A 27,813-nucleotide genomic window follows, 5' to 3' on the forward strand; every position below is an offset into this window, starting at 1 on the left:
AAAAAAAAGAGATGATAAGAGGAAAATAAAAAGCTTGTTTTTTTTATAGTACAATTGACAACGTATCTGCCACCATTTGAATGGCTCTGAGAGGGTCTACAATGTCTTTGAGCTTATCCTTTCTGAGAACCCAGTCCGGCGCAAATCTGAAAAACAAAAACATAACACGGGGATGTCAGTTACCGCTGCAAAAATATTCAATATATGAATCTCTATCTCTCACACCCACACATACAAACAAACGCAAACTTACTTTGGCACAGGTCGGGATTTACGAGGCGTTGCTTGAACAAGGAAGCTCCCATTGACGGACGCATTCATCTTCTGTTTGGTGGCGGTTCTTTCCGCATCCATCTTGTGTTTGCGGGCAGTGAGGCGGTAAATACTGCGGATCCTATCCAAGGCCTTGGGAAGCTTCCTAACCTCCTAAAAACACCCAGACAGACACATTTATTTACATTACATTTACAAAAAGTACTTGTAAATGTCTTTCCCGAAATTATTTATTTGGTTCTAGCATAGCGATAGGAATTTCTTTCAATCAGGTTGAAGTTTGTGATCATAATGTAGGGTGTATGGTAGGTACGGACCAGAGCCCGGTGCTGGTCCTGCAGTAGGAGAGCCAGGAGGAAGCAGGCCTTGGTGAAGATGCTGCCGCCCTTTTCCGCCACCTTATCCCCCGCCTTCTCCCGGTACCTCTGCAACAGGTCCAGCAGCGTCTCCACAGAGTTCTCCACCGCATACACTGCCTCGATGGTCTTATGGTACTGCAAGGTAGAAAGGAAAGAGAATAAACACAGGGTTAAAATAATCCTAAATTTGGACCAGGGGTGGAAAAAAAAAAAAAAAAAAAAAAAAAGAGGTTTGCTCCAGTTGAAAACTTGCACTAGAAATGTGCCTGACGCAGAAAAATTTGAAAGCCAATCAGCTTGATGGAGGACTCTAATTTCTCCAACACCTAGTATTTCCCTTTATTAATCCCCATTGGGGATTAATAAAGCTGTCTAATCTAATCTATTTACAGCAGGAAAAATGTCCAATGTCCGCTGATAACACTGACCAGTGAAAAAAAGCTTTAGAAAAGCTAGATTCCCCAAAGAGGACATCGGTGGCGCTGCTGCCAAGCCTGGCGCCAAAAGATTAAAATGCAGCATGGCAGAATAAAGAAAATACAACGCTGAAGCACAGTTTCAAGGAATCAACATTGTCTCATCATGCCTCACCATTAAAAAAAAAGAAAGATGTCAATAAAGAAAAAGGAAAGACATCAACCAAAACAACTAATCATTATGGCTGGGACTATCACCCTGCTGCTTTCTGCTGTATCCATTTTGCAGCTCATTTTTCAAGTCAACTTCTGCAAGATTCATTTTTGTGTTAAAATGCATGTCATGTACACATGTATGGCCTTGTGTAGAGCGATTCATGCAAATAATGTTCTCATATTTTTGCATCTTATGTTTACATTTTCTTTTACTGCATTTACTGCATATTTTTTATATTTTCCTGTATATTCTCATATTGTACATATTTCTCCATTCAGTGGTAGATTACAAGTTGTGTTGTGAGAGAAATTTGTAACAGATGACGGTATTTCAGAGAACAGGAAGATCCACAAGGTCACGCCACTAAACAGAGAACTGTTATCATAACAGGATGTCAGCCCTCAGTGTGCATCTGGGCTTAGCAGAACTGAAATTGCAACTTTAGTTTGTTAATATAGCGGAAGTCAAAGTGTGTAAGGAAGTGAAAGATCGGACAGAGGGGCTGTAGAAGAAATACTGTGACCTTCTCTGCGCGTCCTCAGCTGAACCCCTTGGCATTAAACATATGAACTTCGCTCTTGTATCTGAGACTTTAATAAAGATTAGGTTTTAAAGCCATCAGAAACCAGCGCGGGCCTCTACTGAGCAGTTGTTCTCTCATTTGAGACTATTATTAGGCTATTACTACAGGGGGTGAAAAAGCGTCCGTGGTATTGTGCGATTAAAACAGTGGATGTCGTACTCAGTGTTCGGGTAGTTACTTGTTATTCAGAGCAGCTTCTAGTATTATCACTTTAACGTATAGAAACAAATTACCATTTCAATTTCAGTACTATTATGGTGACCAATCCAAAAATAAATATCAGAATGAATGAATTGTCCAAAAACTGCATCCCACCCCATTCACTGGTTCGTTCTCATCAGAATTCGTCGTCGTCCTCTCACACTGAGCAAGCTTGGATGAGAAATGGCAGAGAAGTGGAAGGGGAGGAAGTATTCCCGCTACTTTGATTTTATCGAGTGAAAGGATGATGGCGCCGTTTGGTTTCCCCAATCATTCACACTGGATCCCAATTTTTTTTTAAAAGGTAACAGGGGATGCAATCACCAATTTGGCGGATGTAACGGAAAAATGATCTGAGAGCTAGTGTTATGAATTACAGCTCACAGGGAGTAAGTAAAGTAATATTACTTTTAAATGAGTAACGACTAATGTGTGTTTTTTTCACTGGTATACTCTAAACTGCAGTCAAGTAACATTAGTTTATTAAAATGGTTTTAATAGGTGAAAGCAATAAGGCTTACACCTGGATTCGCCTGGTTGGTCTGTTTCATTGGAGGAGCAGATGTTCCTGCAATCTGATTGGTCAAAGATGCATTCCTACCATGCTGATAATTCCCATGCTTCATCAAACATGTGATTGGTTGCCATGACAACTGATTGGGCAACTGCGGACCTAACTACTCCTCGCTCCCTGTTTTGTTTATTCCTATGTAGGTACACTTGTGCGCAGAATCCTTTTCATATAGTACATAGGGCTGCACGATTATGGCTAAAATGATAATCACGATTATTTTGCTCGATATTGTGATCACGATTATTTATCATGATTATTCATCCATTTTGTTTTATTGCACTTGAGCATTTTAAGTTAACCGAAATGCCTTCACATTCATAATGTATTTTATAAACCTATAAATAAAAAAACATTCAAATGTACAAATCTTTGAACCTGTGATTCCGGTGCACCGGGTCCGTTGTTTTTTTTTCCGGGACCATCACCTCTGTAGCCTTGGTTTTTGGGCATTTGTATTCTAAGACACTTATTTTGTAAGAAGTCTATTTGGGTGTTTGTGGGCTTTTATTTTGAAGTTTCCCATAAGGACCCGCGGGAGAATTAGTGTAAATAAGGAAGTAGTACGTTTGCCTGTGTACTGCGTCTCTGGTCGGAGATTAAAAAGGAAATATTTTACCCCGTAACCCGTGCTTCCTTGTATACTACACTTGGATCCAAGCTAATGGAAAAGTTTATACGCACTTTGAAAGGTCGGCGGCAAACTGGGTCAAAATTCAAGTAATTTGAGTTTTGATTACGTTGACTAACTGTTGCAGCCCTACACCAGAGCAAGCTAAACCCAGCGTGAATAATCGCCCGCGGCCAGAATCAATTAATTGTGGAAGCCAATATCGACATCGCGATTAATATACGATTAATTGTGCAGCCCTAATAGTACACGAGCATTAATAACTGTGGTATAATAACCTTTATACTAGAGCTGCAACGATTAATCGATTAGTTGTCAACTATTAAATTAATCGGCAACTATTTTGATAATCGATTAATCGGTTTGAGTAATTTTTAAAGAAAAATAAGTCAAAATTCTCTGATTCCAGCTTCTTAAATGTGAATATTTTCTGGTTTCTTTACTCCTCTATGACAGAATATCTTTGGGTTGTGGACAAAACAAGACATTTGAGGTCATCTTGGGCTTTGGGAAAAACTGATCGACATTTTCTGACATTTTATAGACCAAACAACTAATCGATTAATCGAGAAAATAATCAACAGATTAATCGACAATGAAAATAATCGTTAGTTGCAGCCCTACTTTATACACTAGAACACATAATGGTCACACCTCATGCCAAGCTGCATCACCATCACACTCTAGTTCCAGTCACTATCTGTATAAAAAAAAACTAGAATGCATCCTTCTATACAATTAAGTGCATAGCATAGGCCCTACACATTCAGATGAAAGGCCAGACACACAATTGAGTGTTGAGCTGTTTAAAGTGTGACTACCTTTTTCCTTTTGAAAAGTGGACATTTTGTAATTTTTGTTAGCATTAGGTCAGCATTAAAGCTGTAATATGTGACTTTTTTCACATTAAAATGACAATAAATAAACAGAATATATTTTACATGATTGGTCCGTGTATGCCTATGGCGGTGTGTTCATGCCTAAATCCCCCCTGTTTGCCTGAAACTGGCTTTTCAGTGATGTTGGGGATGTTTTGGGGCTGTATACTGTTTGGTGTGAGTGTGGCCAGCAGTGAGCTGGATTGTGGCTATCAAGGTGAGGCTCGTGGCCACAGTGCAGGGAAGTCACAGCAACAACAACAATGTAGGAAAGCAGTAAGAAAACAAAGAACAGCGATGCTAAACATGTCAAGATGAAAGAAACAATACACTTCCTGCCTCGAGGCGAGAAGTTGCATATTGTAGCCTTAATATCAATAAGGAATAGCCTCTTGCAAGATGTTCTGTTTCAAACCCTGAGCAGTGACTGCCAGCTCTTGGGTCCAGGTACCTTGGAGAGGTTGAGGAGGATCTGGATGGAGTAGGTGATGACGTCCATGCAGGGGACGCTCCTGTTGCAGCAGCGGATGAGGGTGAAGATGACCAGGGTCGCTCCGCTCTCTACCAGCCGCTCACAGCACTCTGGGGACAGCCTGGTAGCGATTTCTGTGCAGGCACACACACAAACAGTGTCTCCTGTCAATTCCAGGGACACTACACATCTGGAAAGACTGAACACATTATACATCAAACACTGAATGACTGGCATTTGCAGATATTTTTTCATCTTGCGTTGTAGTGGTGCACACACTTGGACTTCAGGTTAGATGAGTTGGATTCTGGGATCACGCACTAAATACATTCTCATATCATGCAATCCCTCCAGTCTTGTGAAAACACAAGGTCTTCCGCTATTACAACCACCAAAGCAAACATGCAAGTGGAGCATCTTTCTTTCCACACTTCCTGTATCTTTTTTTTTTTTTTTTTTTTACAGAAGCCTGGAGGTGAAATGGTGTTCTTTTCTTGTTTTTTTTTTTTACTCTTGGGAATGAGATCTATCTCGTGGCCACAACTTACGAACGTGTGGGATCGAAATCCTTATGTCGTGGGAATGACGTGGGTGACTTGAGCTGCAGCGGCTGCTTCTCAATCCCGAACATAATGATCTCGTTCCCATGCCTTACTAACTCAATTTTTAATTCAGTAATAATAATAGTAAACTTTATTTCTGATGGAAAATATGTGCAAAGACCATTTTACTAAACTGACGTCCTGTCTGGAACAACTTCAACTTCCTATTCCTGAGTGCCGCGAAAGCTCCAACAAGTTCATCGTCCTCCTTATCATTTTTCTACAAGTAGGATTTTTATTCTAGCGTGAGTGAATCCGTTTACATAATGTCACCAAATCATACACTAATGTGGAGATAAGAATAACGCGCGTAATGATGCAATGGCTGCTTTGTCGCTGTTAGAGGACGTTGCCAATGCAACACTAAGCAGAGTGTGTCTGATTTTTCTGGCCCATGATGATGATTGCCAAGTTCTGCTGCACAGTTTGTTTGTTTTACAAAAGCATTTAATAAACAATGCAATTTGATAAAAATGTTGTACATCTGCAAAGTGTGCTTTAAGAATGATTTAAGAGTGATTTAATACTGACTACTGATAATGATAATGATAACACCGGGCAGACATACTGTATCATGAACAAATACCAATATTATAGGCCCCAGGTATAAGTGCAAGCTTAGAGATGATGTGCACTCTCACCATGAAGCTCAAATGGTCATGTGGTTAATGCACATGCCAGTGAAAACAAAAACCTTTTCCAGTAAAACTACTCTGTGGCTAGAAGGTTGTGGCTGTAGTGGGCAGTTCCCAGGTGTTAAGTGTGAACCAAAGTGTCACTGAAAAAGAGCATCTGTGCTCAGCAAACTTTTCTTGGGTAAATAATGGGTAGAAATTAGAATGCATCGTGTTCTTATGTGACGTTGCAATGCACTAATTTTCATTTTGGCTCCGTGAGAGGTAAATACCAGCGATGCCTTACCCAGGTTTTTCAGGGCCTCCAGAATGTAGGAGAAGTGCTTGTATCGAAGGAGGTAGTCCAGGGCAGACGATGTCTTGTTGCACAGTTTGTCCTCCTCTCGGATGCCGGAGGAGGCTTTACGCAAGCGGTGCCTCACATTCTCCACCTTGGGATTGTCATTCAGTCGGCGGGAGCGGTGTCCTCTCCACAGAGCCTGGAGAGAGAGAAGGGGATGGAGAGAAAGAAAAGAGAAATGAAAATAAAAAGACAAAAACGATTAAAAGGTAAGCACAACACTTGGTTTGTTGAACTCATTCACTGATCATAGGTGCATAGGATTCCAGGAAGGCTTTGGCCTTTTTGTTTACCATTTCCTGTCCACAGAGGAGGGGGCATATGCTGGGACTGAAATGCATACTTAAACCTGCAATAAGCAATATCAGACCTTATAACCAATCCTGAAACTAATGTTTGCTAGGTGGTGATTTCATTGAGACATAATGAAATAAACCAATATCCACACACGCGAGCCAGCTGTGTTGCTGTTTTCACCTCTTTTCTAAAGCTTGTTGTCAAATTCCGCTCCGGAAGGAAGCTCCAGTAGCGTTCCGTTTTTTGTTTTTTTTAAACTAGCTTGGCTCGTAATGGCGGAAAGGATGAAGTGAATAAGTAAACTTGCTACCTATCTCCTCACTTGTCGTTGTGGGACATGTAACTTTCAGCGGGAGAAAGATCTCAAGTGAGACTGGTAAGCGGCGACACTTCTCCGTAGGTACATTTAGCTTAGCTATTAGCCTTTATGCACGGTGCTTTGCAAGCGTTTGTCCTTAGTAGGCCATCGTAGTGCAGTGGCTGTGCTGTGTGTTATTTACAGATGTGTTGCAGTTTCTGTAACCCTATAGTGGTCAGAAAATGTTGCTTATTGCAACTTTAAGTACGTCAATTCAATTTATGGAACTGTGTAACTGGTATGAAGAGCAATTCACTCTATAATTGATTACAACCAGTGCTTTGGTAATATAAAGTAATGTAAGTAATAGTATAATATAATGTTTCAAGATCATGGTGCTCTAAAAGAAAATTTGTTTTCTGAAGATGTCCTAAGAGGGGCTGAGTCTGGTAGTGTCCCTCAACTCCCCGTCTAAATGCAGTGTTTCCCCTACATAGATGCAGTAGCCATGCTGCAATGCTGCATGAATGCTAAATCTCTGACAGTGCTTCTATGACATTTTTTAACTTAAAAGGGAGGAGACACACATATTCTGTCACTGAATTAGGAGTGATGATTCACCTCTTTTGAGACTCACTTTTCTGCCAAGATGCACAGACGCACAGACTGCCAAGCACCACAACATGAGCGGGTGCTTGTAAGCAATCACTTCCCTGTGTATTTCTTAGTCAAACATATGAATATCTTGATATAGCTGGTAGTGTCAAACAATGTGTGGAGAGAGGGTGGAGGTCATCTAGCACACCCAGACCTAATCCCCCACTGACTGTCATACCTGAGCCTTGACAATTCCCCGTTGGACCCTCTTCTGGCGCCTGAGGAGCAGGAACCTCCTGGCGGCATGCTGGATGACAGAGGCAGCCTTGTGGCGACGGGCTAGCCAGTCCCTGACTGCTCTCTGGGCTGTCACCACCTTCCTCCTCTCCTCCAGGTATCGCCTCCTCTGCTGCCTCGCTCGTACCCATTGCTAACCAAAGAAGGAAAGAGGAAACAAGGGAATCATTTGTTGAACTGGTGTGACCTGCTCTTCATTGAGAAATTCCTTTTGAAAAATGGTTTTGAAAGCCGTTTGCCCTTGTACCTGTACGGTGATGACAGAATGGATCTGTCTCTTGGCGGACTGCAGAGCCCAGTGGGCTCTCAGAGCTCGCTGGATCCTCATGGCACTGAGATGGTGGAAAATTGCAGCACTGAAACGCAGCCTCCTCTCTACCTTGGCTGCCTCTAGGACCTGGAAGATCATGGCATTTAAGATCAAACACTTCTGATCACAAAGTACAAACATGCACTCAGGATGAGGAAAAAGTAATTTCAAGATTAATAATGAATTTCTGTTAAGGTATGAATTTGAAATAGAATAAACTGATCCAATATAATCAGGTGAACTGTTTGCTACCTGAAAAAATGTGCCTTGGCCTACCAGTAAACTACCGCCTTTATTACAAGTTGTTACCTGTCGTCTTGCGATCCAGCCTCGGCAGTGTGCCTGAAGAGTGATGGCAGCCCGTCTCATTCGGGTGTAGTTGTTCCTCTCCACCTTGCCAAGCTGCACTGCCCGGACTCTCCGCTGTAGCATCACAGCTGTCTCTCTCTGCCTCTGGAAGGCACGTCTCTGGACTGAACATCGCCAGCATGACTGGATCAAAGTAGCAGTTTGATTTTGGCGACCAATGTCTCTCCTGGCTCGCAGGCCTCTAAATGCAGCCTGAAGGACGATGGTGGATTGTTTCATTTTCAGGAACCTGTCTCTTTCTTGTCTATGAAGAATACAGGCCCTGTAGAATCTCTGGATGATAATTACAGACAGACGCATGGCCTGGAATTTGACTTCCTCTCTGTGCTTTCTGAAGATGGCCTGAATAACAGTGGCAGCTTGATGCTGACAAGCAATCTCCTTTCTGGCCTGCTGGCCTCTGTATGCTGCCTGGAAGACGATGGCAGCCCTGCGCATTTGTTGGTATTGCTGCCTTTGCTGTGTGGCTGCAACAGTGGCCCGATACCTTCGCTGAACGGTGAGGACAGAGGATTTCAAGGACAGATACTGCTTGTGTTCATAGTGGGCTCTGTAAGCTCTCTGGATTACACTGGCAGCTTGGTGCCTTTGTCTGATGCTCTGCCGTGATTTCATACCACGATATGCAGCCTGTAGTGTGATGACAGATTTTCTGACCTGTTGGTAATTTTCCATCTCAAAGCTTCTCTGTCTCTGAGCTCTAAACCTCTGCTGTAAGACACATGCTGCCCAGCGTTGTCTCCTGAAGGCGGACTGCTGCTTATGCCTCTTGAAGTTGACCTGAATGACAGTAGCTGCTCTGTGCATCTTGGATATGCTGCTTCGTACACAATGACCTCTGAAAGCTGCTTGAAGAACAATGGCAACTTTTTTCATTTTCAGGAACCTGTCTCTTTCTTGTCTCCGAAGAATGCATGCCCTGTAGTATCTCTGGATGCTAACTGCAGAGAGTCGCATGGCCTGGAATTTGACTTCCTCTCTGTGCTTTCTGAAGATGGCCTGAATAACAGTGGCAGCTTGATGCTGACAAGCAATCTCCTTTCTGGCCTGCTGGCCTCTGTATGCTGCCTGGAGGACGATGGCAGCCCTGCGCATTTGTTGGTATTGTTGCCTTTGCTGTGTGGTTGCGACAGTGGCCCGATACCTTCGCTGAATGGTGAGGACAGAGGATTTGAAGGTGAGATAGTTCTTGCGCTCACAGTGGGTTCGGAAAGCTCTCTGGACAACACTGGCAGCTTGGTGCCTTTGTCTGATGCTCTGCCGTGATTTCATACCACGATATGCAGCCTGTAGCATGATGACAGCCTTTCTGACCTGGTGGTAATTTTGAATCTCAACGCTTCGCTGTCTCTGAGCTCTAAACCTCTGCTGTAAGACACAGGCTGCCCAGCGTTGTCTCCTGAAGGTGGACTGCTGTTTACGCCTCTTGAAGTTGGCCTGAATGACAGTAGCTGCTCTGTGCATCTTGGCAATATTGCTTCGTACACAATGACCTCTAAAAGCTGCCTGAAGAACAATGGCAACATTTTTCATTTTCAGGAACCTGTCCCTTTCTTGTCTCTGAAGGACACGGGTCCTGTAGTATTTCTGGATGATAATTGCAGACAGACGCATGGCCTGGAATTTGACTTCCTCTCTGTGCTTTCTGAAGATGGCCTGAATAACAGTGGCAGCTTGATGCTGACAAGCAATCTCCTCTCTGACCTGCTGGCCTCTGTATGCTGCCTGAAGGATGATGGCAGCCCTGCGCATTTGCTGATATTGTTGCACTTGCTGCTTAGCTGCTGCAGTTGCTCGATACCTTCGCTGAACGGTGAGGACAGAGGATTTCAAGGACAGATACTGCTTGTGTTCATAGTGGGCTCTGTAAGCTCTCTGGATTACACTGGCAGCTTGGTGCCTTTGTCTGATGCTCTGCCGTGATTTCATACCACGATATGCAGCCTGTAGTGTGATGACAGATTTTCTGACCTGTTGGTAATTTTCCATCTCAAAGCTTCTCTGTCTCTGAGCTCTAAACCTCTGCTGTAAGACACATGCTGCCCAGCGTTGTCTCCTGAAGGCGGACTGCTGCTTATGCCTCTTGAAGTTGACCTGAATGACAGTAGCTGCTCTGTGCATCTTGGATATGCTGCTTCGTACACAATGACCTCTGAAAGCTGCTTGAAGAACAATGGCAACTTTTTTCATTTTCAGGAACCTGTCTCTTTCTTGTCTCCGAAGAATGCATGCCCTGTAGTATCTCTGGATGCTAACTGCAGAGAGTCGCATGGCCTGGAATTTGACTTCCTCTCTGTGCTTTCTGAAGATGGCCTGAATAACAGTGGCAGCTTGATGCTGACAAGCAATCTCCTTTCTGGCCTGCTGGCCTCTGTATGCTGCCTGGAGGACGATGGCAGCCCTGCGCATTTGTTGGTATTGTTGCCTTTGCTGTGTGGTTGCGACAGTGGCCCGATACCTTCGCTGAATGGTGAGGACAGAGGATTTGAAGGTGAGATAGTTCTTGCGCTCACAGTGGGTTCGGAAAGCTCTCTGGACAACACTGGCAGCTTGGTGCCTTTGTCTGATGCTCTGCCGTGATTTCATACCGCGATATGCAGCCTGTAGCGTGATGACAGCCTTTCTGAACTTTTGGTAATTTTTAACCTCAAAGCTTTGCTGTCTCTGAGCTCTAAACCTCTGCTGTAAGACACAGGCTGCCCAGCGTTGTCTCCTGAAGGCGGACTGCTGTTTATACCTCTTGAAGTTGGTCTGAATGACAGTAGCTGCTCTGTGCATCTTGGCAATGTTGTTTCGTACAGAGTGACCTCTGAAAGCTGCCTGAAGAACAATGGCAGAATGTTTCATTTTGAGGAACCTGTTTCTTTCTCGTCTGTGAAGAATACAGGCCCTGTAGTATCTCTGGATAGTAATAGTAGACAGTCGCATGGCCTGGAATTTGACTTCCTCTCTGTACTTTCTGAAGATGGCCTGAATAACAGTGGCAGCTTGATGCTGACGAGCAATCTCCTTTCTGGCCTGCTGGCCTCTGTATGCTGCCTGAAGGACGATGGCAGCCCTGCGCATTTGCTGATATTGTTGCACTTGCTGCTTAGCTGCTGCAGTCGCTCGATACCATCGTTGAATGGTAAGGACAGAGGATTTCAAGGAGAGATACTGCTTGTGTTCACAGTGGGCTCTGTAAGCTCTCTGAATAACACTGGCAGCTTGGTGCCTTCGTCTGATGCTTTGTCTGGATTTTATTCCACGGAAGGCAGCTTGTAAGACAACAGCAGCAGCTCTCTTGGCATTCAGAGCTTGCATCTCCTCTCTCATTTTTTTGTTGGCCCTGTAACGTGCTTGCAATGTGTTGGCAGCCCAGCGGAGCCTCTTGTAGTGCGTCCTCTGCAGGTACTTTCGGACATGGGACTGAATGCTTATGGCTGCCATACGCTCAAGATGCAACTGCTTTCTGACCGCCAATCCTCTGTAGGCTGCCTGCAGTGAAATGGCTGCCCTGCGCTTTAAGAGGTAGTCCAGACGTTCTTTTCTTGCAAGGGCCACTGCTCTATACCTCTGCTGACAGAGCAAAGCTGCAGCCTTGGTGGCCAGGAAGCGTTTTCTGTCCTGGATAGTGAGAAATCTTCTCTGAATAACTTTAGCGGCTCTGTGCATCTCTGTAACCTTCAGCCTGGCTCTGTGACCACGATATGCCGCCTGGATGACTACAGCAGCAGACTTCATAGTCCTGTACCTCTGCATCTCTTGATCGCTTAGCCTTTTGGCCCTGTAGCGCTCCTGCACGATAATGGCAGCACACTTGGTGGCGAGATAAGCCATACGCACTTTGTGCATTCTGAACTGAGCTTGGATTACTGTGGCAGCGTTATGCCTCTTCTTTAGGTCTTCTCTTACTCTGAATCCCCGGTAGGCAGCTTGTATCCTTATGGTGCCCTGCCTTAGCTGTTTGTACTCGCATTGCTGTGCCTTGCCCTCCAGCAGAGCCCTGTACCGGCTTTGGATGATAATCGCTGCACTTTGGAGGAGTAAATATTGTTTTCTACATAGAACCATCCTAATTGCAGACTGAATGAAAGTCGCTGCCTGGTGCTTTTTCTTCAGCTCTTTCCTAACTCCCATGCCTCGGAACCCAGCTTGGAGTGTGATAGCAGCTGCCTTCGTCTGGAGGTATTCTGTCCTCATCACCTTTCCAGTCATATGAGCTCTTAAGTGACACTGTATAACTATAGCTGCTGCCTTTCTTGACCTATAGTTTGCTTGCGCTTTGTGCCGACGGTAGTGGGCCTGTATGAGCGTGATGCATTGGTGTAGTTTCTCTATCCTCTTCCTGTCAGCTCTTCCTCTCCAGATAGCTTGTATAGTGAGTGCAGAACACCTGAGTGCATTATATTCCTTCTTTGTCTTTTGGGCCAATATCGTGGCTCTATACTTTTGCTGTATGACAGCTGTGGCTTTTTTCAAGATCAGGGAGCGCCTTTTGGCAGCAAACTTCCTGAAAGCTGCCTGGATCACTGTTGCTGCCTTGTGCTGTTGTTTCAGTAACTCCCGAGCCACTTGTCCACGATACACTGCCTGTATGGTAATAGCAGCACATCTCATCCTCACAAACTTTTGCCTCTCCGTGTCTCTTTTCACAGAGGCCCTGAACCAGCTTTGGATTATGACTGAGGCATGTCTCATCTTCGCCACTTGTTTTCTGACAGCAAGCCCTCTGAAGACACTCTGGATGACAACAGCAGAGTGGTGCTGTAGCCTCAACATCTGGAAGCTGCGTCTCTGTGCATGACCTCTGTACTGAGCCTGAATTAGAATAGTACTTCTCGTGATTCTTCTGTATTGAAGGAGACACCTGTGCATTCGATACCAAGACTGAATCCTTACAGCAGCAGAAATTCTCTGGGACATTTTTTCCTTGTGCCATTTCTGAAACACAGCTTGGATCACTTTGGCAGCACGGTTGTCCCTCTCTGTTCTCTGGGCTTTCCACCTCCGGTACCCTCTCTGGATTTTCACCACCGCAGTTCTCAGGGAGAGATATTGTTCCCGTGCCGGTCTTGCCTGAGCCCAAGCTCGTGAGTATTTCTGAATCACTGTCACAGCCCAGTGGATTCTTCCATAGGCGGAGGCTGCCCTCCTCATTCGCCACTGTGCTTGTACAACAATGGCATGGTATCTGAGGCGTTGGTAAGCCCTCATGGCCGAATACATCCTCCACTGAGCCTGCACGGACAAGAAGAGAACAATCTGTGCAATCAAAGAGCATGGACAATTACATGGCAATTACACAAGCCTGCTTCATTGCCCAGCGAATGTCATTGTGGTAACAAGGCAGATATCATGATATGGCCAAATAAAATGTAAAATTACAGATGTGATCTAGACTTTATGAAATTTCAGGACCAACAGCAATGTGTTTTTGGTCTAGCTCTGTTATAATGGGGATCATTGTGTCTGGAGGAAGAAAAGAAAATCTAATAAATTGAAAGAAAGACCATCCACATCTGAGACGGGAAAGGGAGTGGGGGACTACTCAAAAAGCCCAAATGGTTTATTTGGTTCCTCCTGCCTGTTCTTTAAAGTCTTGTTTATCCATCATTCTGTTTCTGCCTCATGTAAAAAATAACTCAACTAGACTTACCTGGATGGCAGTTGCCGCGTTATGTTGCAGAACCCGGAGTTGAGCCTCTCTCTTTAGCCTCAGTGCATTGCGGGCTGCATAACCCCTCCAGACTGACTGGAGGATAACGGCTGCGTGATTCTGCCTCTTAGCCCTGTGCCTCTGGAGGAAACTCCTCACAACTGCCTGGATTTTCGCTGCAGCCAGGTTTCTTTCCTGTGTACAAGGAAAATCAGGGAACAAGATAAAGTGACTATTGCCAAAGAAACATTTTCTTCTATGTTAGGCACTTGTCAAATCACGGGGGGCAAGTTTGTACATTTGTCCTTAAGCTACCTGCTACATGTATGTATTATTAGCAGCCTGCTGTTTGGCTGGAGTAAGGAATGCCAAGGTATCATTTAATTTAGCTGAAATGCCAATCTAAGGAAAAGTGACACTGAAATTCTAAATATCAGTGTATTCCCCAAAAACAAAACCCAAGTTCATTTTTCAGTTTTCTGTAATATATTTTCAAATCAAAATAGCAGAAGGGGGAAAGGGGGAGGCAGAAGGTCTGAAGTGAGATTTATTCATCTTTCATTCTTACATGGGTGACTTTTTGGTTTAGATACTGCCCAATAAACAGCAGACATGATTTGTAGAAATTTTTCTTAAGTTGCTGTAAACTGTGATGAATTTTGACAGCACCCAGGTAGAGGACTGAGGTGTCTCACCCATGACTGACCTGGATTTGCCCCTTGATTCCCATTGAGCCAAAAAACCAGTAAGCCAAAAACAAAAAGGTAAATAAATAAAAAATAAATAAATCATTTTGATGCTTTACCAAAGATAGAACCAACCTGATACAGTTGCAGATCTTTCTTCAGCCTGTACTTCCTCCAGGCGCCCTGTATGACCCGCGCTGCTCTGGTCTCGTTGCGCAAGTCCAGGAGACGAGCACAGAGGAAGGACAGGTAGGACATCACCACCTGGAAATAAACAGGAAGTGGTTCAATGCACAGCTGTAGTACTTGGGTCCTGTCTCGAGACTTTTCTCGCCTATCTAAAAGATTTTAAAGATAGGTTTTTCTCCACCTGGGCCAGCTTTATTTTCTCCAAGCACTACAAATAATTTAAGGTATGTAAGGGTCCTCAAACTTCTGTGTTGATTACTCAAAACCCTGACTAGTTAAACCTTAAATATATCTATAGATATATGTATATATATCTATATATATCTATATATATATATCTATATATCTATCTCTATATATATCTATCTCTATATATATCTATATATATATATATATCTATATCTATATATCTATATATCTCTATATCTATCTATCTATATCTATATCTATATATATATATCTATATATATATAGACAGATATAGATAGATAGAGATTTATATATATATATATATATATATATATATATATATATATATATATATATATATATATATATATATATATATATATATATATAAAAATATCTATCTATCTATATATTACGTACATACACAGAAGCACTGCTTATACAACAATGGGATTTAATAACAGAAACGGGAGAGCATGTATATGTAATCACTGTATTGAAGCAGTCTAGGCATACTAAGATTAAGAACCCAGAAGTAAGTTCTCAGTGTGACCTCACATGAATTTGATTTGCATATAAAAAGAGGAGTGTTGGAGTTACGTGAAAATTCACAGGTATGGTTAAATTTTCACTGTAATAAAGCTTTTGCTTCCTTTTATCAAGTAGACACTTCTCAATAAACAGACATGATTTGTACAGATTGATGAATTCTGATAACAACCAAGTATGATGTGATGCGTCTCACCCTTGAATGACCGGCATGAGTTTTCCTCTTGAAAAACATACATCATCCAGTCAGGACAGCATATTATCTAACTACAAGTTAATTGAACTTCATCAACGTCGATAAACTCTTCCCACTTCAACTACTTTACGTACAGAGTGTTAAGGGAGACAATCTCTCAGAAAAATGATCCAGAGTGATGAGACAAGGGTCTGTTAATTGTGTCTTGAAGCAAAACTTCTTCTTCCTCTTCTACAGTTCAATCAATGTTTGTGAACAGGAACAACAGTCTCTTAATGTTGGAAAACAAGACGATCCACGATACTACTGTCAACCACTCAATGCTGAATACCAAGACAGATTCTACTAGATTTGTTGTACTCTGCGAGGTGCTTGATTCTGGTCTCACCTTCTCATTGGGGATAGTGTTGGACATGTCGGCTGGGTTGATCATGGCAGGGACTCCGCCCAGGAAAGCCACGGCAGTGTTGACAAGTCTGAAGTTGTTCTTCTCATTTTCCAGGAGCTCTTTAAATTCCACAGAGGGAGATTCTGGACCTGCTCGCAAAACAAAATGAACCACACACACTTAAAAACTTTCTGTTCTAAAGGGGTGAACAGTCTGCTTTCCACTACAGCTGGGCTGCTGTGGAGAAAAACAGTTGAAAACAAGAATTCCATGACCTATGAGAACCCTGATGTATGAACATCCACTTGAACATTTTGAAAATGCATCGAAGACACACCGCATATCTGAAAACGTACCATTTTGGGCTGTCGGCGAGGAGTCGAAAGAGTCGTCGGAGTCGCTGGCTGAGCAGTTGAGCTCCAGCCGGCCCCTGTGGGAGCACTCGACGGTCTGGGTGGTGCAGCGACTGATGGCGTGCTCCGGCAGGTGACTGGGATGGTAGTGGTGGATCAGGTGGCAGAGGACACGGCCGTCCGAGAACGACACGGTGAAGTTTTCCGCCTGCACAGAGACAACGGGGGATGCAGATTATATCACTGTTTTTAGAAGAGCGAAGAAGGTTATGCTGCGTTCACGTCAAACGAGGTACTGATGGAAAAAAAACATTCAGGTCAGCCTCATAGTGGTAATAACATGTAGGACGTTTTTGTAAGCGCCGATATCGCCCATTTACAAAAAAAAGCGTGCAGTTTGCTGCAGTTTATTTATCGTTGATTTTAAAGTAACTTCTTAGCAAGTTTTTGTAACAGTCTTTTTTCAATAGGGATGTGGGCTTTCCAACAAATTCTGCTTCTTAAAATAAAACATGAAAGCAGCATTAGGGGGTTTTTACAAGACGTTTTTCACCTGCAAAGCAAATCAAGAGGGAACAGACTGAATAAGACATAGGGAGATAAAGCCTAGTGAAATACCTGATCTGCACAGGCAAGCAAAAAGTTATTTCAAACAAAAGTATTGAAGTCTTATTTGAAACCAACTCATAAGAGTGTTTTAAAGGAAAAGAGAGAGAACACAGACTGTATCAGACAGATTTTTTTGGGAAAGGCTTAATTAAATTTTCACCTAAGAGGGAACAACAAAGGCTCCAACACAATGGCTTTAAATAATACATCAAAAGACTAACGGCACAGCTCCACTACCAGCGTTGCCATCACCATTGCGCCAGCATGACGTTCTCCCTGCTCCACAGAGCGCGTTGACTTTTGAATAGATTCACCAGAAAACAATCAATCCAACTTTATTTCAATGAGGGAGAACGCGTGCGTCAGCCATCGAGAATTGAACCTCGGCGATTTTTTCGCTTCGACGCAGCCATCGGACACAACGCAACGCGGACGCAACGCGAGCAGTGGAGCATCTTTCAGTGCTGGTAAAGGAATCACTCCTTCGATGGCTGACGGCTGATGGCAATGCCTGACGCCCGACGGCTGTAGTGGAGCAGGGCCGTAAGTAGGCGTACAAAGTACCAATGCGTCCAGCCTAACAAGACAATAAGCAAACGTGACCTACATTACTATGGATTCAATTCCAAAAAGTATTTTCTTTGGCCTATGAGATGAATATACAAGGGGATCCTTTTTGTTTTTTTAAACTCACCCTCAGGTTATAGAAGTCGCAGACGGCGTTGACCCAGTCCATCAGAAGGGTGATCTTGGCGCTGCTGTGTTGGTATGGGACCCTGGCCTTGGCGGGGCCCTGCTGAAGGCCCTGATCAGCCCTCAGTGATGCCAGCCTCCGCTTGGTCCTCAAGGTTCTCTTCAGGAAGCCTATCTCCTCCCTGAGCTGTTCCTCATCCAAAATCACCTCCACCTAATCAAGAGATAAAAAGAAATACATTATACACCGGTCTGTATATGTGTTATGAATTGATTACTGCTGTGCAAGTGTTGAATGAATATTAATTTTGTTGGAAAAAGAAACGCTCGTGCAGAATCTGATACACACCTGGAAAGTGAAGATGATTTTCCACAGGAGGCTCAATGTCTTCTCTCTGTGTCCGTCCACAATATCTCTGGAATCAATGACGGAGCCTGGAAAAGAAGCCACATCGCTTAAATACCTTTTAACCTTGTTGGGTGGCAGAGATTTGTGTGTTTTTTTAATTCATGTCTGTCCATGACTAGTTTTGATTGCAGTACACGTTTTGGCACTAAAACAGCTCTTAAACCCTTTTATGATAAAATCACCAATTCAGAAACAAAAAAGCAGGCAAAATTATAGCGTTGGCTTTATTAATTTCTTCTAGCAGTGGTGGCACCCATTAGACTCTGAACTCTTTAACTCCTACTCAGCCCCTCTGACACATGCCCAATTACACAGAAGTGCACAGGCACACACAGTCACACACAGTCATACACTCTCACATACACACACTTCCTGCATAGTGTTTTGCAGGGTGAACCAATTCCTAATTCAATTTTGTTACGGTGCAGCTTTTCTTTTTTATCTTGTGTGGCAAACAACAGCTGTGTGTGATCCAACAAAAAATGTGCATAATGAAATAGCAGATGTTCATGCTGAAGTGAAAGATGCAGCCAATGAGCAGTGTCCAGCAATGTGCCACACTGGTAGAAAATACATGACCCACCATGAAAATACAATGAATATGTGACCGCTCTGTGAAAGGAGAATCACACAGGCACTGAAAAGCATCGAATCTCATTTTGCTGAGTGCAGAAATTCACCACTGCTTTGTTGTTTGCTCAGGAGAAAAGTCACAATTACCATGTTCATCCTTGAGGTCAGCCCCTTTGGTTTTGAGCACGTGCAGAGCGATGTCGACATTGTGGACCTTCTGCAGCCGGCTGATGGCGGGCAGACGCAGCTTCCGGGACAAGCTCCAGTCCTGGATGAAGAGCTCCATCACACGCCTGGAAATAAAGCAAAAATGAAATACTATACTGTACTTTTAAAGTAATAATCTGTGAGAATCATGTTTTTTTTTTTGTCTCCATCTTTGGTGCCAAGCGCTTATTGCTGTGGTGTTTCTGCACTTCCCAGAGATCACCTGTCAATCAAACAGTGTGTCCACTACTGTTACATCTTTTTCCTTGGATTTACTGTTGATGCAGTTTGAGTTTCTCTTATCTTTGTCTGTTCAGCCATGGTGGTTATCGCTGCTCATGCTAACGACCCAGTTCTATTTATTCCAAACAAACTGGAAACGTTAAACAATCAGGAGTCACATTAACATTCATTACATCTCACTCACACTAGACGAATTCCGCATTTCAAGTCAACCGCCAAGTTCTTCACAGCAAAGTTGAACTCATCCAGGGGCGTCTGAGCGTGGGAGACGGGCAATCCCAGGTAGCTGAGGTGTCGGGGGAGGATCCCCTCTCCGCTCAGGAAATCCCTGGAGAAGGCCAGGAGCAGGTCTTTACTGGTCTGTAACAAGAAACATACAGCATGCTAGTGATTAGTGAAACACAAAAACTACTAATGGGAGAAACACAGAAATATAAATCAGAAAAATGTGTTGTGTCCAAAACAATGGCAGTTTTACAGATCAGTATCGAAAATGAAATGTGTATAATGTCATTTTCCAAGTTTCTGATTTGACTCATTGGGTATGGCTGTACCTTAGAAAGTCTTTTATAGATCATCAATAAGGGAAAGAAACAAGTCTTGGTCTACCTTGAACTCTGCGTCCATGCAGAACAGACAGGGGTCGTGCTCAATCAGCCGGGACTCTTTGGCCTTGTCCAGGAAGCACACCAGCAGGAGCAGCTTCTTCAGAGTGAAGCGAGACAGCACCTCCTCGTGGCCTGATCGAGAAAAGGTACATGAGCGTCAGCAGGATTCCCACCTTGAGTTCTGCAAAATTGCCTGACTTTTTTCGCGAACGTCCGAGATTGGACAGTATTTACATGACTGAAAATGTATGTGTTGTAGTTGGCTTTTTCTAAAGGGATAAATGAATGTAAAAAAACTGGTGTATGGTGTATGTTTTATGACAGTAAATTGTGACCAAAAAAAAAAGCTGAAGAATGCATTCCGATGAAGACTTAAGCTATCAATTTAACTTTCCCTGCGTGGAATATGAACTCATTCCCAGACAATCAGATTCCTGTGTTAACGAATGAAAAACAGATCATCTTTTCAATGTCAGAGACCAGAGACTAGCTATATTTTGGACCAATAGTGATCTATCACACTTCCAGCTTCAATATCATTCCCATGAAAACTAATATGAAAAAAAAAAAAAAATAGGAAATAAAATAGGAAAAAGTAGGCTGTGTCTACGTCAGCCAACTAAACTTTGGATAGCTAAGCAACATCCCAAAGTTAACCATAACCCTAACACTTACCCTAACTTTAACATCATTCAAACTCTAATCTTCCAATAAAAGACCACCATAACTATTCCTGAGTTAGTTTGCATGGTTAAAATTATATGTTTAAAAGATATTTTTTACTATCTTGTGGGGTCCAAATATACAGAACACCAGAAAACCTGGAAAGGTTTGACCATTATGTGGACCCCATAAGGAAATCTCGGTTTTATTTTTCTTTGAAGAACTATAACACACGACCATCTCCACTTCAGATTAAACAGTACAATGACGAGTGCTTTCACAGTACCGTCTTTGTAAAGGTGAGGCACTCTGGCGTGTCTGAACTCCGCAGCAATGTCTGGGTTCCACAGCAGTCGCTGGAGGATGAACATGGCCAGACCCAAGGCGTCACCGTTGCTCTCCAGCGAGATCAACTCCCCGTAGATCGTCTGAGGGATGAGCAAGGTTTGATGAGCATCGCGTGAACGACGAAGACAAAGAAGATAAACATTATTTTGAAAGACCAAACCTACCTCGAGTCCAATCCGCAACCACAGGGGATTGTATGAGAGAAGCCAGTTGAGGACTTTTTGGCGTTCACCTTTGAAACAAGAGACAAAAGAACGTTACTTTTGGCCTCATCCAGAGGCTGGAGGGGGACTTCAGAGCAACACCAAAATGCCGCACTGCCTCTTCATCGACTCATGTTTCATAAGCTAGGACTTTTACCTATGTCCTTCCAAAGATGGCGGTCTTTTCGGACCAGCAGCCTCCTGGCCTCCACCTCCACCTCCAGCCTCTGGATGGCCTTGACCATGGCCTCGGACGTGAACAGCTGGCAGGCGGAGCGGCGGAGGCGGTTTAGCTTCCGTCGGGCTGTGTAGGTGCTGAAGGACATCTCCTCTTTGGTGGGAGCTTTGGGCACGCTGAACTTGTTGTCGCTGCCCATGGCAAGGGACACGGCGTTCACTACATGAGCAAGAAAAAGGGCAAAGGGAAAGTTTGAGCTGTGCGAGACTTATGAAGGCTCCTGTACACATTAGAGCTTAAATAATTACTTAGATATAGAGTTGTTCTGCAAAGTACTCATCCCCCTTTATTTTAATAAGGATAGCTTGCCTCAGAGACGAGTGTTTGACATTGTATATTGTTTAGACTTGGGCTGTAAAAAGAGTAACTCGGCAAACTTTCTTTGCAAAATTGGTTCAAATGTGAGATGGTGATTATTTCCATATTACTTGAAACTGTAGAGACTAGGGCTTCATGCCACCTATAAATGAAGCACATTTCCCCACAGTGCTTGAGTACCACAGAGCAAAGTCCGACCTGCACCAAATACCCCACGCAGATTAATTGAGTTGACATGATGTCAGCTTTTATAGCTAAAGACATATTGACTTTGACGCAACTTGAACTGGGAGAACATTTTGAAGTCTAATGAATATTACATTAGCTATATCTCCATCCAACTGTCAAGTGAATTTTACAAAGTTTTGAAATAAAAAAAACCCATAAAATGCGAGTGTTTCCATCAGCTGGGTTTAAGCGAATAAATGGGCTTCCTGAATGTCAAAAAAACATCTGTGAGAAAAATGGAAAGTGTCTTTCAAGAATTGATTAGTATTGCCAAAGTTCTTTGGTGTAAGCTAATGTTGGTCATATTTCATATTGCCGTTTGAAGACAAACAAAAAAATGCATCAACTAATGTCCATACTATTATGACAGGCGCTTTATACAGCAACAGTGCATATTACATTTCTAGTAGACCATGGCGGAGATAATGCAGAGAATTTTTCATAATGTCCAAAGCCACTTTTGAACTGTTGTGCAATATCTTTCCATAGCTATTAATCAGATAATTCCTTGTGTTATCGTGTGTAAGACCTTTTTTGCAATATTGAGGAAATTGCCGATATGTCAATTTCCAAAATATAGTTGGATGGAAACCCAGCTACTGTCAGTGAGTGTAAGATTGACTGATAAACAATAGGGGATGTCTAAACAGAACTCAATATATAAAATTGATACAAATACATTTTTCACCCTTAGCTAGAATTACACTGTGTGTAAAACTAAATAAAACTGCATTCAATACTGCATGCACACCAAAAGCAGGAATCTCTGTTGGAAATGAGTTAGTTTTTTATCCAGGTTTTCTGGCATCATAATTCCAACACATGACATGAGTTTAAGAAGATTAGTTGGCTGGATGGACTGGTGGATGTTTGGACGGACGCTACCTTTAGTGACTTCGGTGTTGACTTTAAAGTCATCTGGAGTGAGGACGTAGTTGATCCACCATGTGAATCCCCTCTCCTGCTTCTCAATCCACCTCTCATCGTAAAACATGTTCTTGGCAGCAAATGGCATCGGATGTCTCGGTATGGCTGCAGGAAAAAATGTGAGTCAAGTTACAGAAAACAAAAAATGACACGTGTTGATACACAGAAAAATACTTGATGACACACCAGAATAGGATCAACATTCTACATCAATTACCTGTTTGAGCAGGCTTAATGAAAGTCAGCTTCGACTGTGCCACTGCGACAACTTTTGCTGTCTTCATGGGTGGCGCACCAGATGACTTCAGAGACTGAGCACCTATGAGGAGAATCCAGATGTTGGCAAGCATTGTGAAAAAAAAAGATGTGACATTCAAAATAAATAATATTCCTATTATAGGGAACAGCTGGGACTTTCACATCTTGATGACATTTCTGGCTTTAATGAGAATGACTCATGCTCTCAAATACTGATTGTACTGGCCTATACTGCAAGAATAACATGAATTAATTGTTAAATTGAGAGGTGTTTTATTCCCATTTAGGTTCTCAGACAGGTATACATCACATCCTACCTCGCGAGGTGGGTTTGGAGTTCTGCTGCTTGGCTTGGGCAAGAACTGCAGACCTTGTAGTCTTTACAGATGATGCTGAGCGCACCGAGCCTGAAAAACACAGAGCGCTCAACTAAATACAGGGGGTCCAGAAATTCAAACATCAAGGTTCCTCTGCATTTTTCGTAATAAAATTCCAAGACTTTGAGGACTTCCATGACATGTAGCACAATTTCCACTACCAATACCCGTCTTGAGAGGCTGATTTGAATGTCTGACTCCAGGATCTTTTGGTTAACTACAACTACCAGTTAGGACTTGTGTACTCAGAAAACTATATTGGTATTTAGGGGTATATTCCTTCAAAAAAAGGTAATTAGACCTACCAGCAGCTAAGCTTGAAATGAGACAGGCCAAAAAGACAGACTACAAACTTATTTCTATAACATTTCCAAAAACTTTTTGGATAGGTGGCATTTTCCACAATTTCTCCAGGTCCACCATTTTAAAATTCCATGATTTTTCCTGGTTTTCTATGACCGTAGGAAACTTGTAACATGATGCAAGGAAAGTAACAAACAAAAAGCAGCGCATTACTGCTATTGGATGTCAACTTCTGATCAATTAAATTTAGATTAAAAAACATTGCCAGATTTACACCACTGCCTTTTTAAATTATATAGAGTTTAAAAAAAAAACAACAGATAAACAAGCCAAACTTCGATCTAGGTTTTCAAACTAACAGCTATATCCTCTCACCTCTTAACAGGAACCATCAACTTGAATAGAATGATAATAAACCCTTTAGTATAGCCTACTAAATGTTTAGGGATGCATTATTCAACAATCAATTCTTTGATTAGTCACCTTTTTTAACTTTAGTGTGCTGTGAATTATAGGCATTATGAAGCATGGATGCACATGGAAGCACAGATTTTCCTTGTTTAGATTTAATGCAATACAACTGGTTCTGTTAATCAACGTTCATCAACTGTGGAACACAGAAAGGGCTTATTTCTTTCAAAAATATCTTTAACAATCCAGCTGAAACGGGAAAGTCTGAAAAAGGTAAATCAAATTCCAAATTTGAAGATAAACTATGAGGCTCTCAATCAAATAATGGATTATTCAGACACATCCCTACATCCAACACCAACAATTTACTTCACATTTGCTCACCTGTGGATCTGGGCTGTTGCCTCTGTGATACACATCTCTTCTCTTGCGCTGGTTTTATGGGCTCCCTCCTCACGGCTGCCACTCTGCTCCTTTTGACCTGCTCCGTTTTCCCGGCATCCTCAACCTTCTCCTCGCTCCTCAAGTACTCCTCGCTCTTCCTCTTCTTGCTCCTCGCTGTCACGTCGAACTCGGTCTTGATGTGGACGGGGAACGACAAATCCTCCCGGTTTGATGAGAGTTCACGGTGAAGAGGAGAGGACGGGCCGAAAGGCGGAGGAGAGGTGACCGTGAATGTGAGGGGAGCGGGGGCTGAGGTGACTGGGAAAGTGAAGGGAGCGGGAACCATGGACGGAGGTGAAGTGATTGGGAAGGTGACGGGTGTAGGCAAGCCAGCACACGCTGGAGTCGGGCTGAAGGAGGCCAACTCCTGGGCTTGCTGTCTGTCGTTACACGGGGAGCTGGTTGCCCGAGAGTTTCGCCATCCCTCGGCTCTTGTGTCTGGGTCTATAACAGGGAGGCATGGGGTGCCTGGTCTGGACTCACACTGACTGCTGCTGTCAGACAGTTCAAGTGTTTTCTCCAAGAGCCTGCGCCTAGACTTCTTTATTTTCCTCCCACCTGAGTTGTTCACCTCGGGGGGTGCCGCCGCCGCCGGTGCTTTGCTCTTGGTCACTGTGGCCGAGGTAAAAGAAGCCTTCTTGACTCTTGGGGCGGCATTATCAACCTCTATGTCTGGAGCAACTACCTGGCTCGCGACGGGGTTTTTGCTGACAAAGAAAGTAAGTCTTGGCTCGTTGGACTCCGACTGTTCAGGGCTATCAGGAATTGCTTTGAGGGCAGTTTGATCAGGCCCGCAGCCACGATTCCCACTCTTGGATTCCAATGAATCTGAAAAGTCGTAACTAGAGCAAGTGTCCAGAGGGCTGGTGTTTACATGGGTCAGATCGGAGTCGATGAGGGCCAGTGCGTCTTTCACAGACAGAACTGGAGTTCCAGGTGACACTCTGTCACTTTCATCATCCACAAACTGGACAGCGGCAGGAGCCGGGCTTTCGACGGACTGAATGTGAGGCATGAGGCTTTTAAACCTTTCTGGCGTCCCTACAGGGGAGAGGGTCCTGTTCAGAACTCTGGAGAGCTCCCTGTTTTCAGCTTTGCCTGCCAAGCTATCCGGGCTAGCGGAAGGGTCCATCATCTGGACGGCTGGGACAAGAAGGACAACAGGAGAGTTCCTCTGAACTTGGAGGATATTCTCAACACGGGCCTGATCTGACAAGGCCAGAGACCTTTGCCTTTGAGTGGGTTTAAAGGCCTTCTGCTCCTCTGATTGCTCATGTTGCCCATCTTCTATGGGACTGCGCTTTGAAAAGGACCTCTCTCTGACCGCCACGCCCTCGTTAAGCGAGGCAAGCGGGCTTCTGGGCTTTTCCCGTTTGTATTGCGGGTTACGGGACACTTGGAAGGTTTTGTTGGCTGCGATCTTCAAGGAAGGTTCTGTTTTCTTGCCCCTGGGTGCAGCAGATCTTTCACCCTCCCTCTTCTTTTTGATTGTGTCCCACAAGCTTTTCTGAAACACAGAGAATCAAGTATGAGGAACGAGTTTTGACATCAATGTACTAGGTGAAGCTGCTCTAGTGCCCTGATGATGAACAACCATGGCTATATGTGAATATGATGGTGTGATGGCACTCACTATTTCTATGACTTGCCATAGGTTTATATGACTACAAAGCAGGAAAACTAAGCCTGGATCTCAAGTGACTGATAGTAACATTTGCATAGTAGCTGTTAAAAGCCTCTGTAGGAGCTAAATGAAGACACTTACCTTTTTCTTTTTTGGTGCTTCTGCTCTCCCAAGCAGAACAGCCTGGTGCTTGAGGACTCCATTGGCATTGAAGATGATGAGCTCTCGGACCCCACCTTCTTCTGTTGGGGTCCAGGTTACTGTCAGACTGAATGAGCCTTCAGGCTGCAGACACAAAGCACAGGGCAAGGTATGGGCAAATGGCAGTTCTTACAATGAGGACAACACCAAAAGCATCAAGGGCTTATGATAACAGTGTTGAAGATACATCACCATTAAAAATGAAATCCTAAAGGAAAAGAAGAAATTACACCAATTGCTACACTAACAAATTATCCCCTGATTTTAACCCACTATGGATTTTGTGAGCATAAAATTATAATGTTCTATCTTCCTACAAGATAGTTCTGACATATTGAGCTTCAAAGTTTTCAGCATCCATTGACTTAAATGGAGGTGGGACCTTTTGTTTTAGAAATTAAGACTCAAAAATCATTATTTTCAATCAGCCCAGTTAGTATAAAATAGGTTATGTGACTCTCCGTTTTGAAAAAACAAGTCAGATACAACTTTGTAGTTCCAAGGTTACAAATTGTATTAAGTTAGTCTAAATCTGTAGGTTAACAAACTTCCTGGATGTGACAATAGCTTGGTTTACAGGGCTCATGAGACAAGGTTTGTCTATACTAGACTTGCCTCAGCCTGCTACTACAGTCAACTATGGCAATGTGTGTATGTGTCAATTCAGTGGTGAAAGTTTATTTATCCCGCCTAAGACATGTTCATTTAACTAACGTTACTTCTGTAATATCTGTTCTGAGAAGCACATGAATCGTGTCCCCTGATGCAGAGGAAAATGGCTAGCAAGAAAAAGATCACATGTGAAACGTTAGCTCGCTCGGAAGACCCAAACTCGTTCGCGTTTGACAGACTGCCTTTATCTTTTTTTTGTTCCCCCAACTTACCTGAATTATGAACCTGCTCTGGTCCACAGAAAAGCCTTTAGATGATGGGATCTTGTCCACTGTAACCTCCGCAACTGCATCCTCGGTGGGATTCTCAATGCGCAAAATAGCCGACTTGGAGGTGCCCACTTTTACAGATCCAAATGTTATAAACGGAGCCTTGGAAAACTGGATCAAACTCAAAACAGGAACATCATTTTCCTTGTTGTCGTCTTTTTTTATTGGACTGAATTCCAGGAATGCCTTCCGCGTAGAAGTCACTGTTTCAGCCATTTTAAATGAGTAAAAAACAGTAAATAGCTAACGTTACATGTTACGTAGCTTGTTAAATACGCCGCCTAGCAATTCATAGGGTTTGCGACTAATGTTAACTGGCTTTGCCCTGCGTACTAACTTACTTGCTAACGTTAAAACACGTTTCACTCAACAACACGCTCAGAGACGCCCAGTTTCAAATTTGGACGTGTTGTTTAGTCAACCAATGGTAGGCGAGGGATGGCTACGTCTGGT

General features: G+C 43.3%; 1 protein-coding gene across 1 annotated transcript; it reads right to left on the reverse strand.

Annotated features, from left to right (window-relative positions):
• aspm (assembly factor for spindle microtubules) lies at positions 1 to 27,576 on the reverse strand. Its single transcript, XM_071914261.2, has 26 exons — positions 27,304 to 27,576; positions 26,360 to 26,503; positions 24,535 to 26,101; positions 23,377 to 23,466; positions 23,019 to 23,120; positions 22,760 to 22,906; positions 21,248 to 21,487; positions 21,052 to 21,119; positions 20,826 to 20,967; positions 19,878 to 20,008; positions 19,453 to 19,628; positions 18,966 to 19,111; positions 18,186 to 18,271; positions 17,838 to 18,050; positions 16,538 to 16,742; positions 16,182 to 16,330; positions 14,806 to 14,934; positions 13,985 to 14,179; positions 8,287 to 13,566; positions 7,915 to 8,064; positions 7,609 to 7,800; positions 6,125 to 6,317; positions 4,581 to 4,735; positions 591 to 767; positions 254 to 426; positions 1 to 146 (listed from the first exon to the last, which is right to left on the reverse strand). The coding sequence occupies exons 1-26, from the start codon at positions 27,574 to 27,576 to the stop codon at positions 44 to 46; spliced, it is 10,626 nt and encodes a 3,541-aa protein (XP_071770362.2). The 3' UTR covers positions 1 to 43.
• Between the last annotated feature and the right edge of the window lie 237 nt (positions 27,577 to 27,813).

Source organism: Centroberyx gerrardi, chromosome 9, assembly GCF_048128805.1.
Source record: "Centroberyx gerrardi isolate f3 chromosome 9, fCenGer3.hap1.cur.20231027, whole genome shotgun sequence".
Lineage (NCBI taxonomy): Eukaryota > Metazoa > Chordata > Actinopteri > Beryciformes > Berycidae > Centroberyx > Centroberyx gerrardi.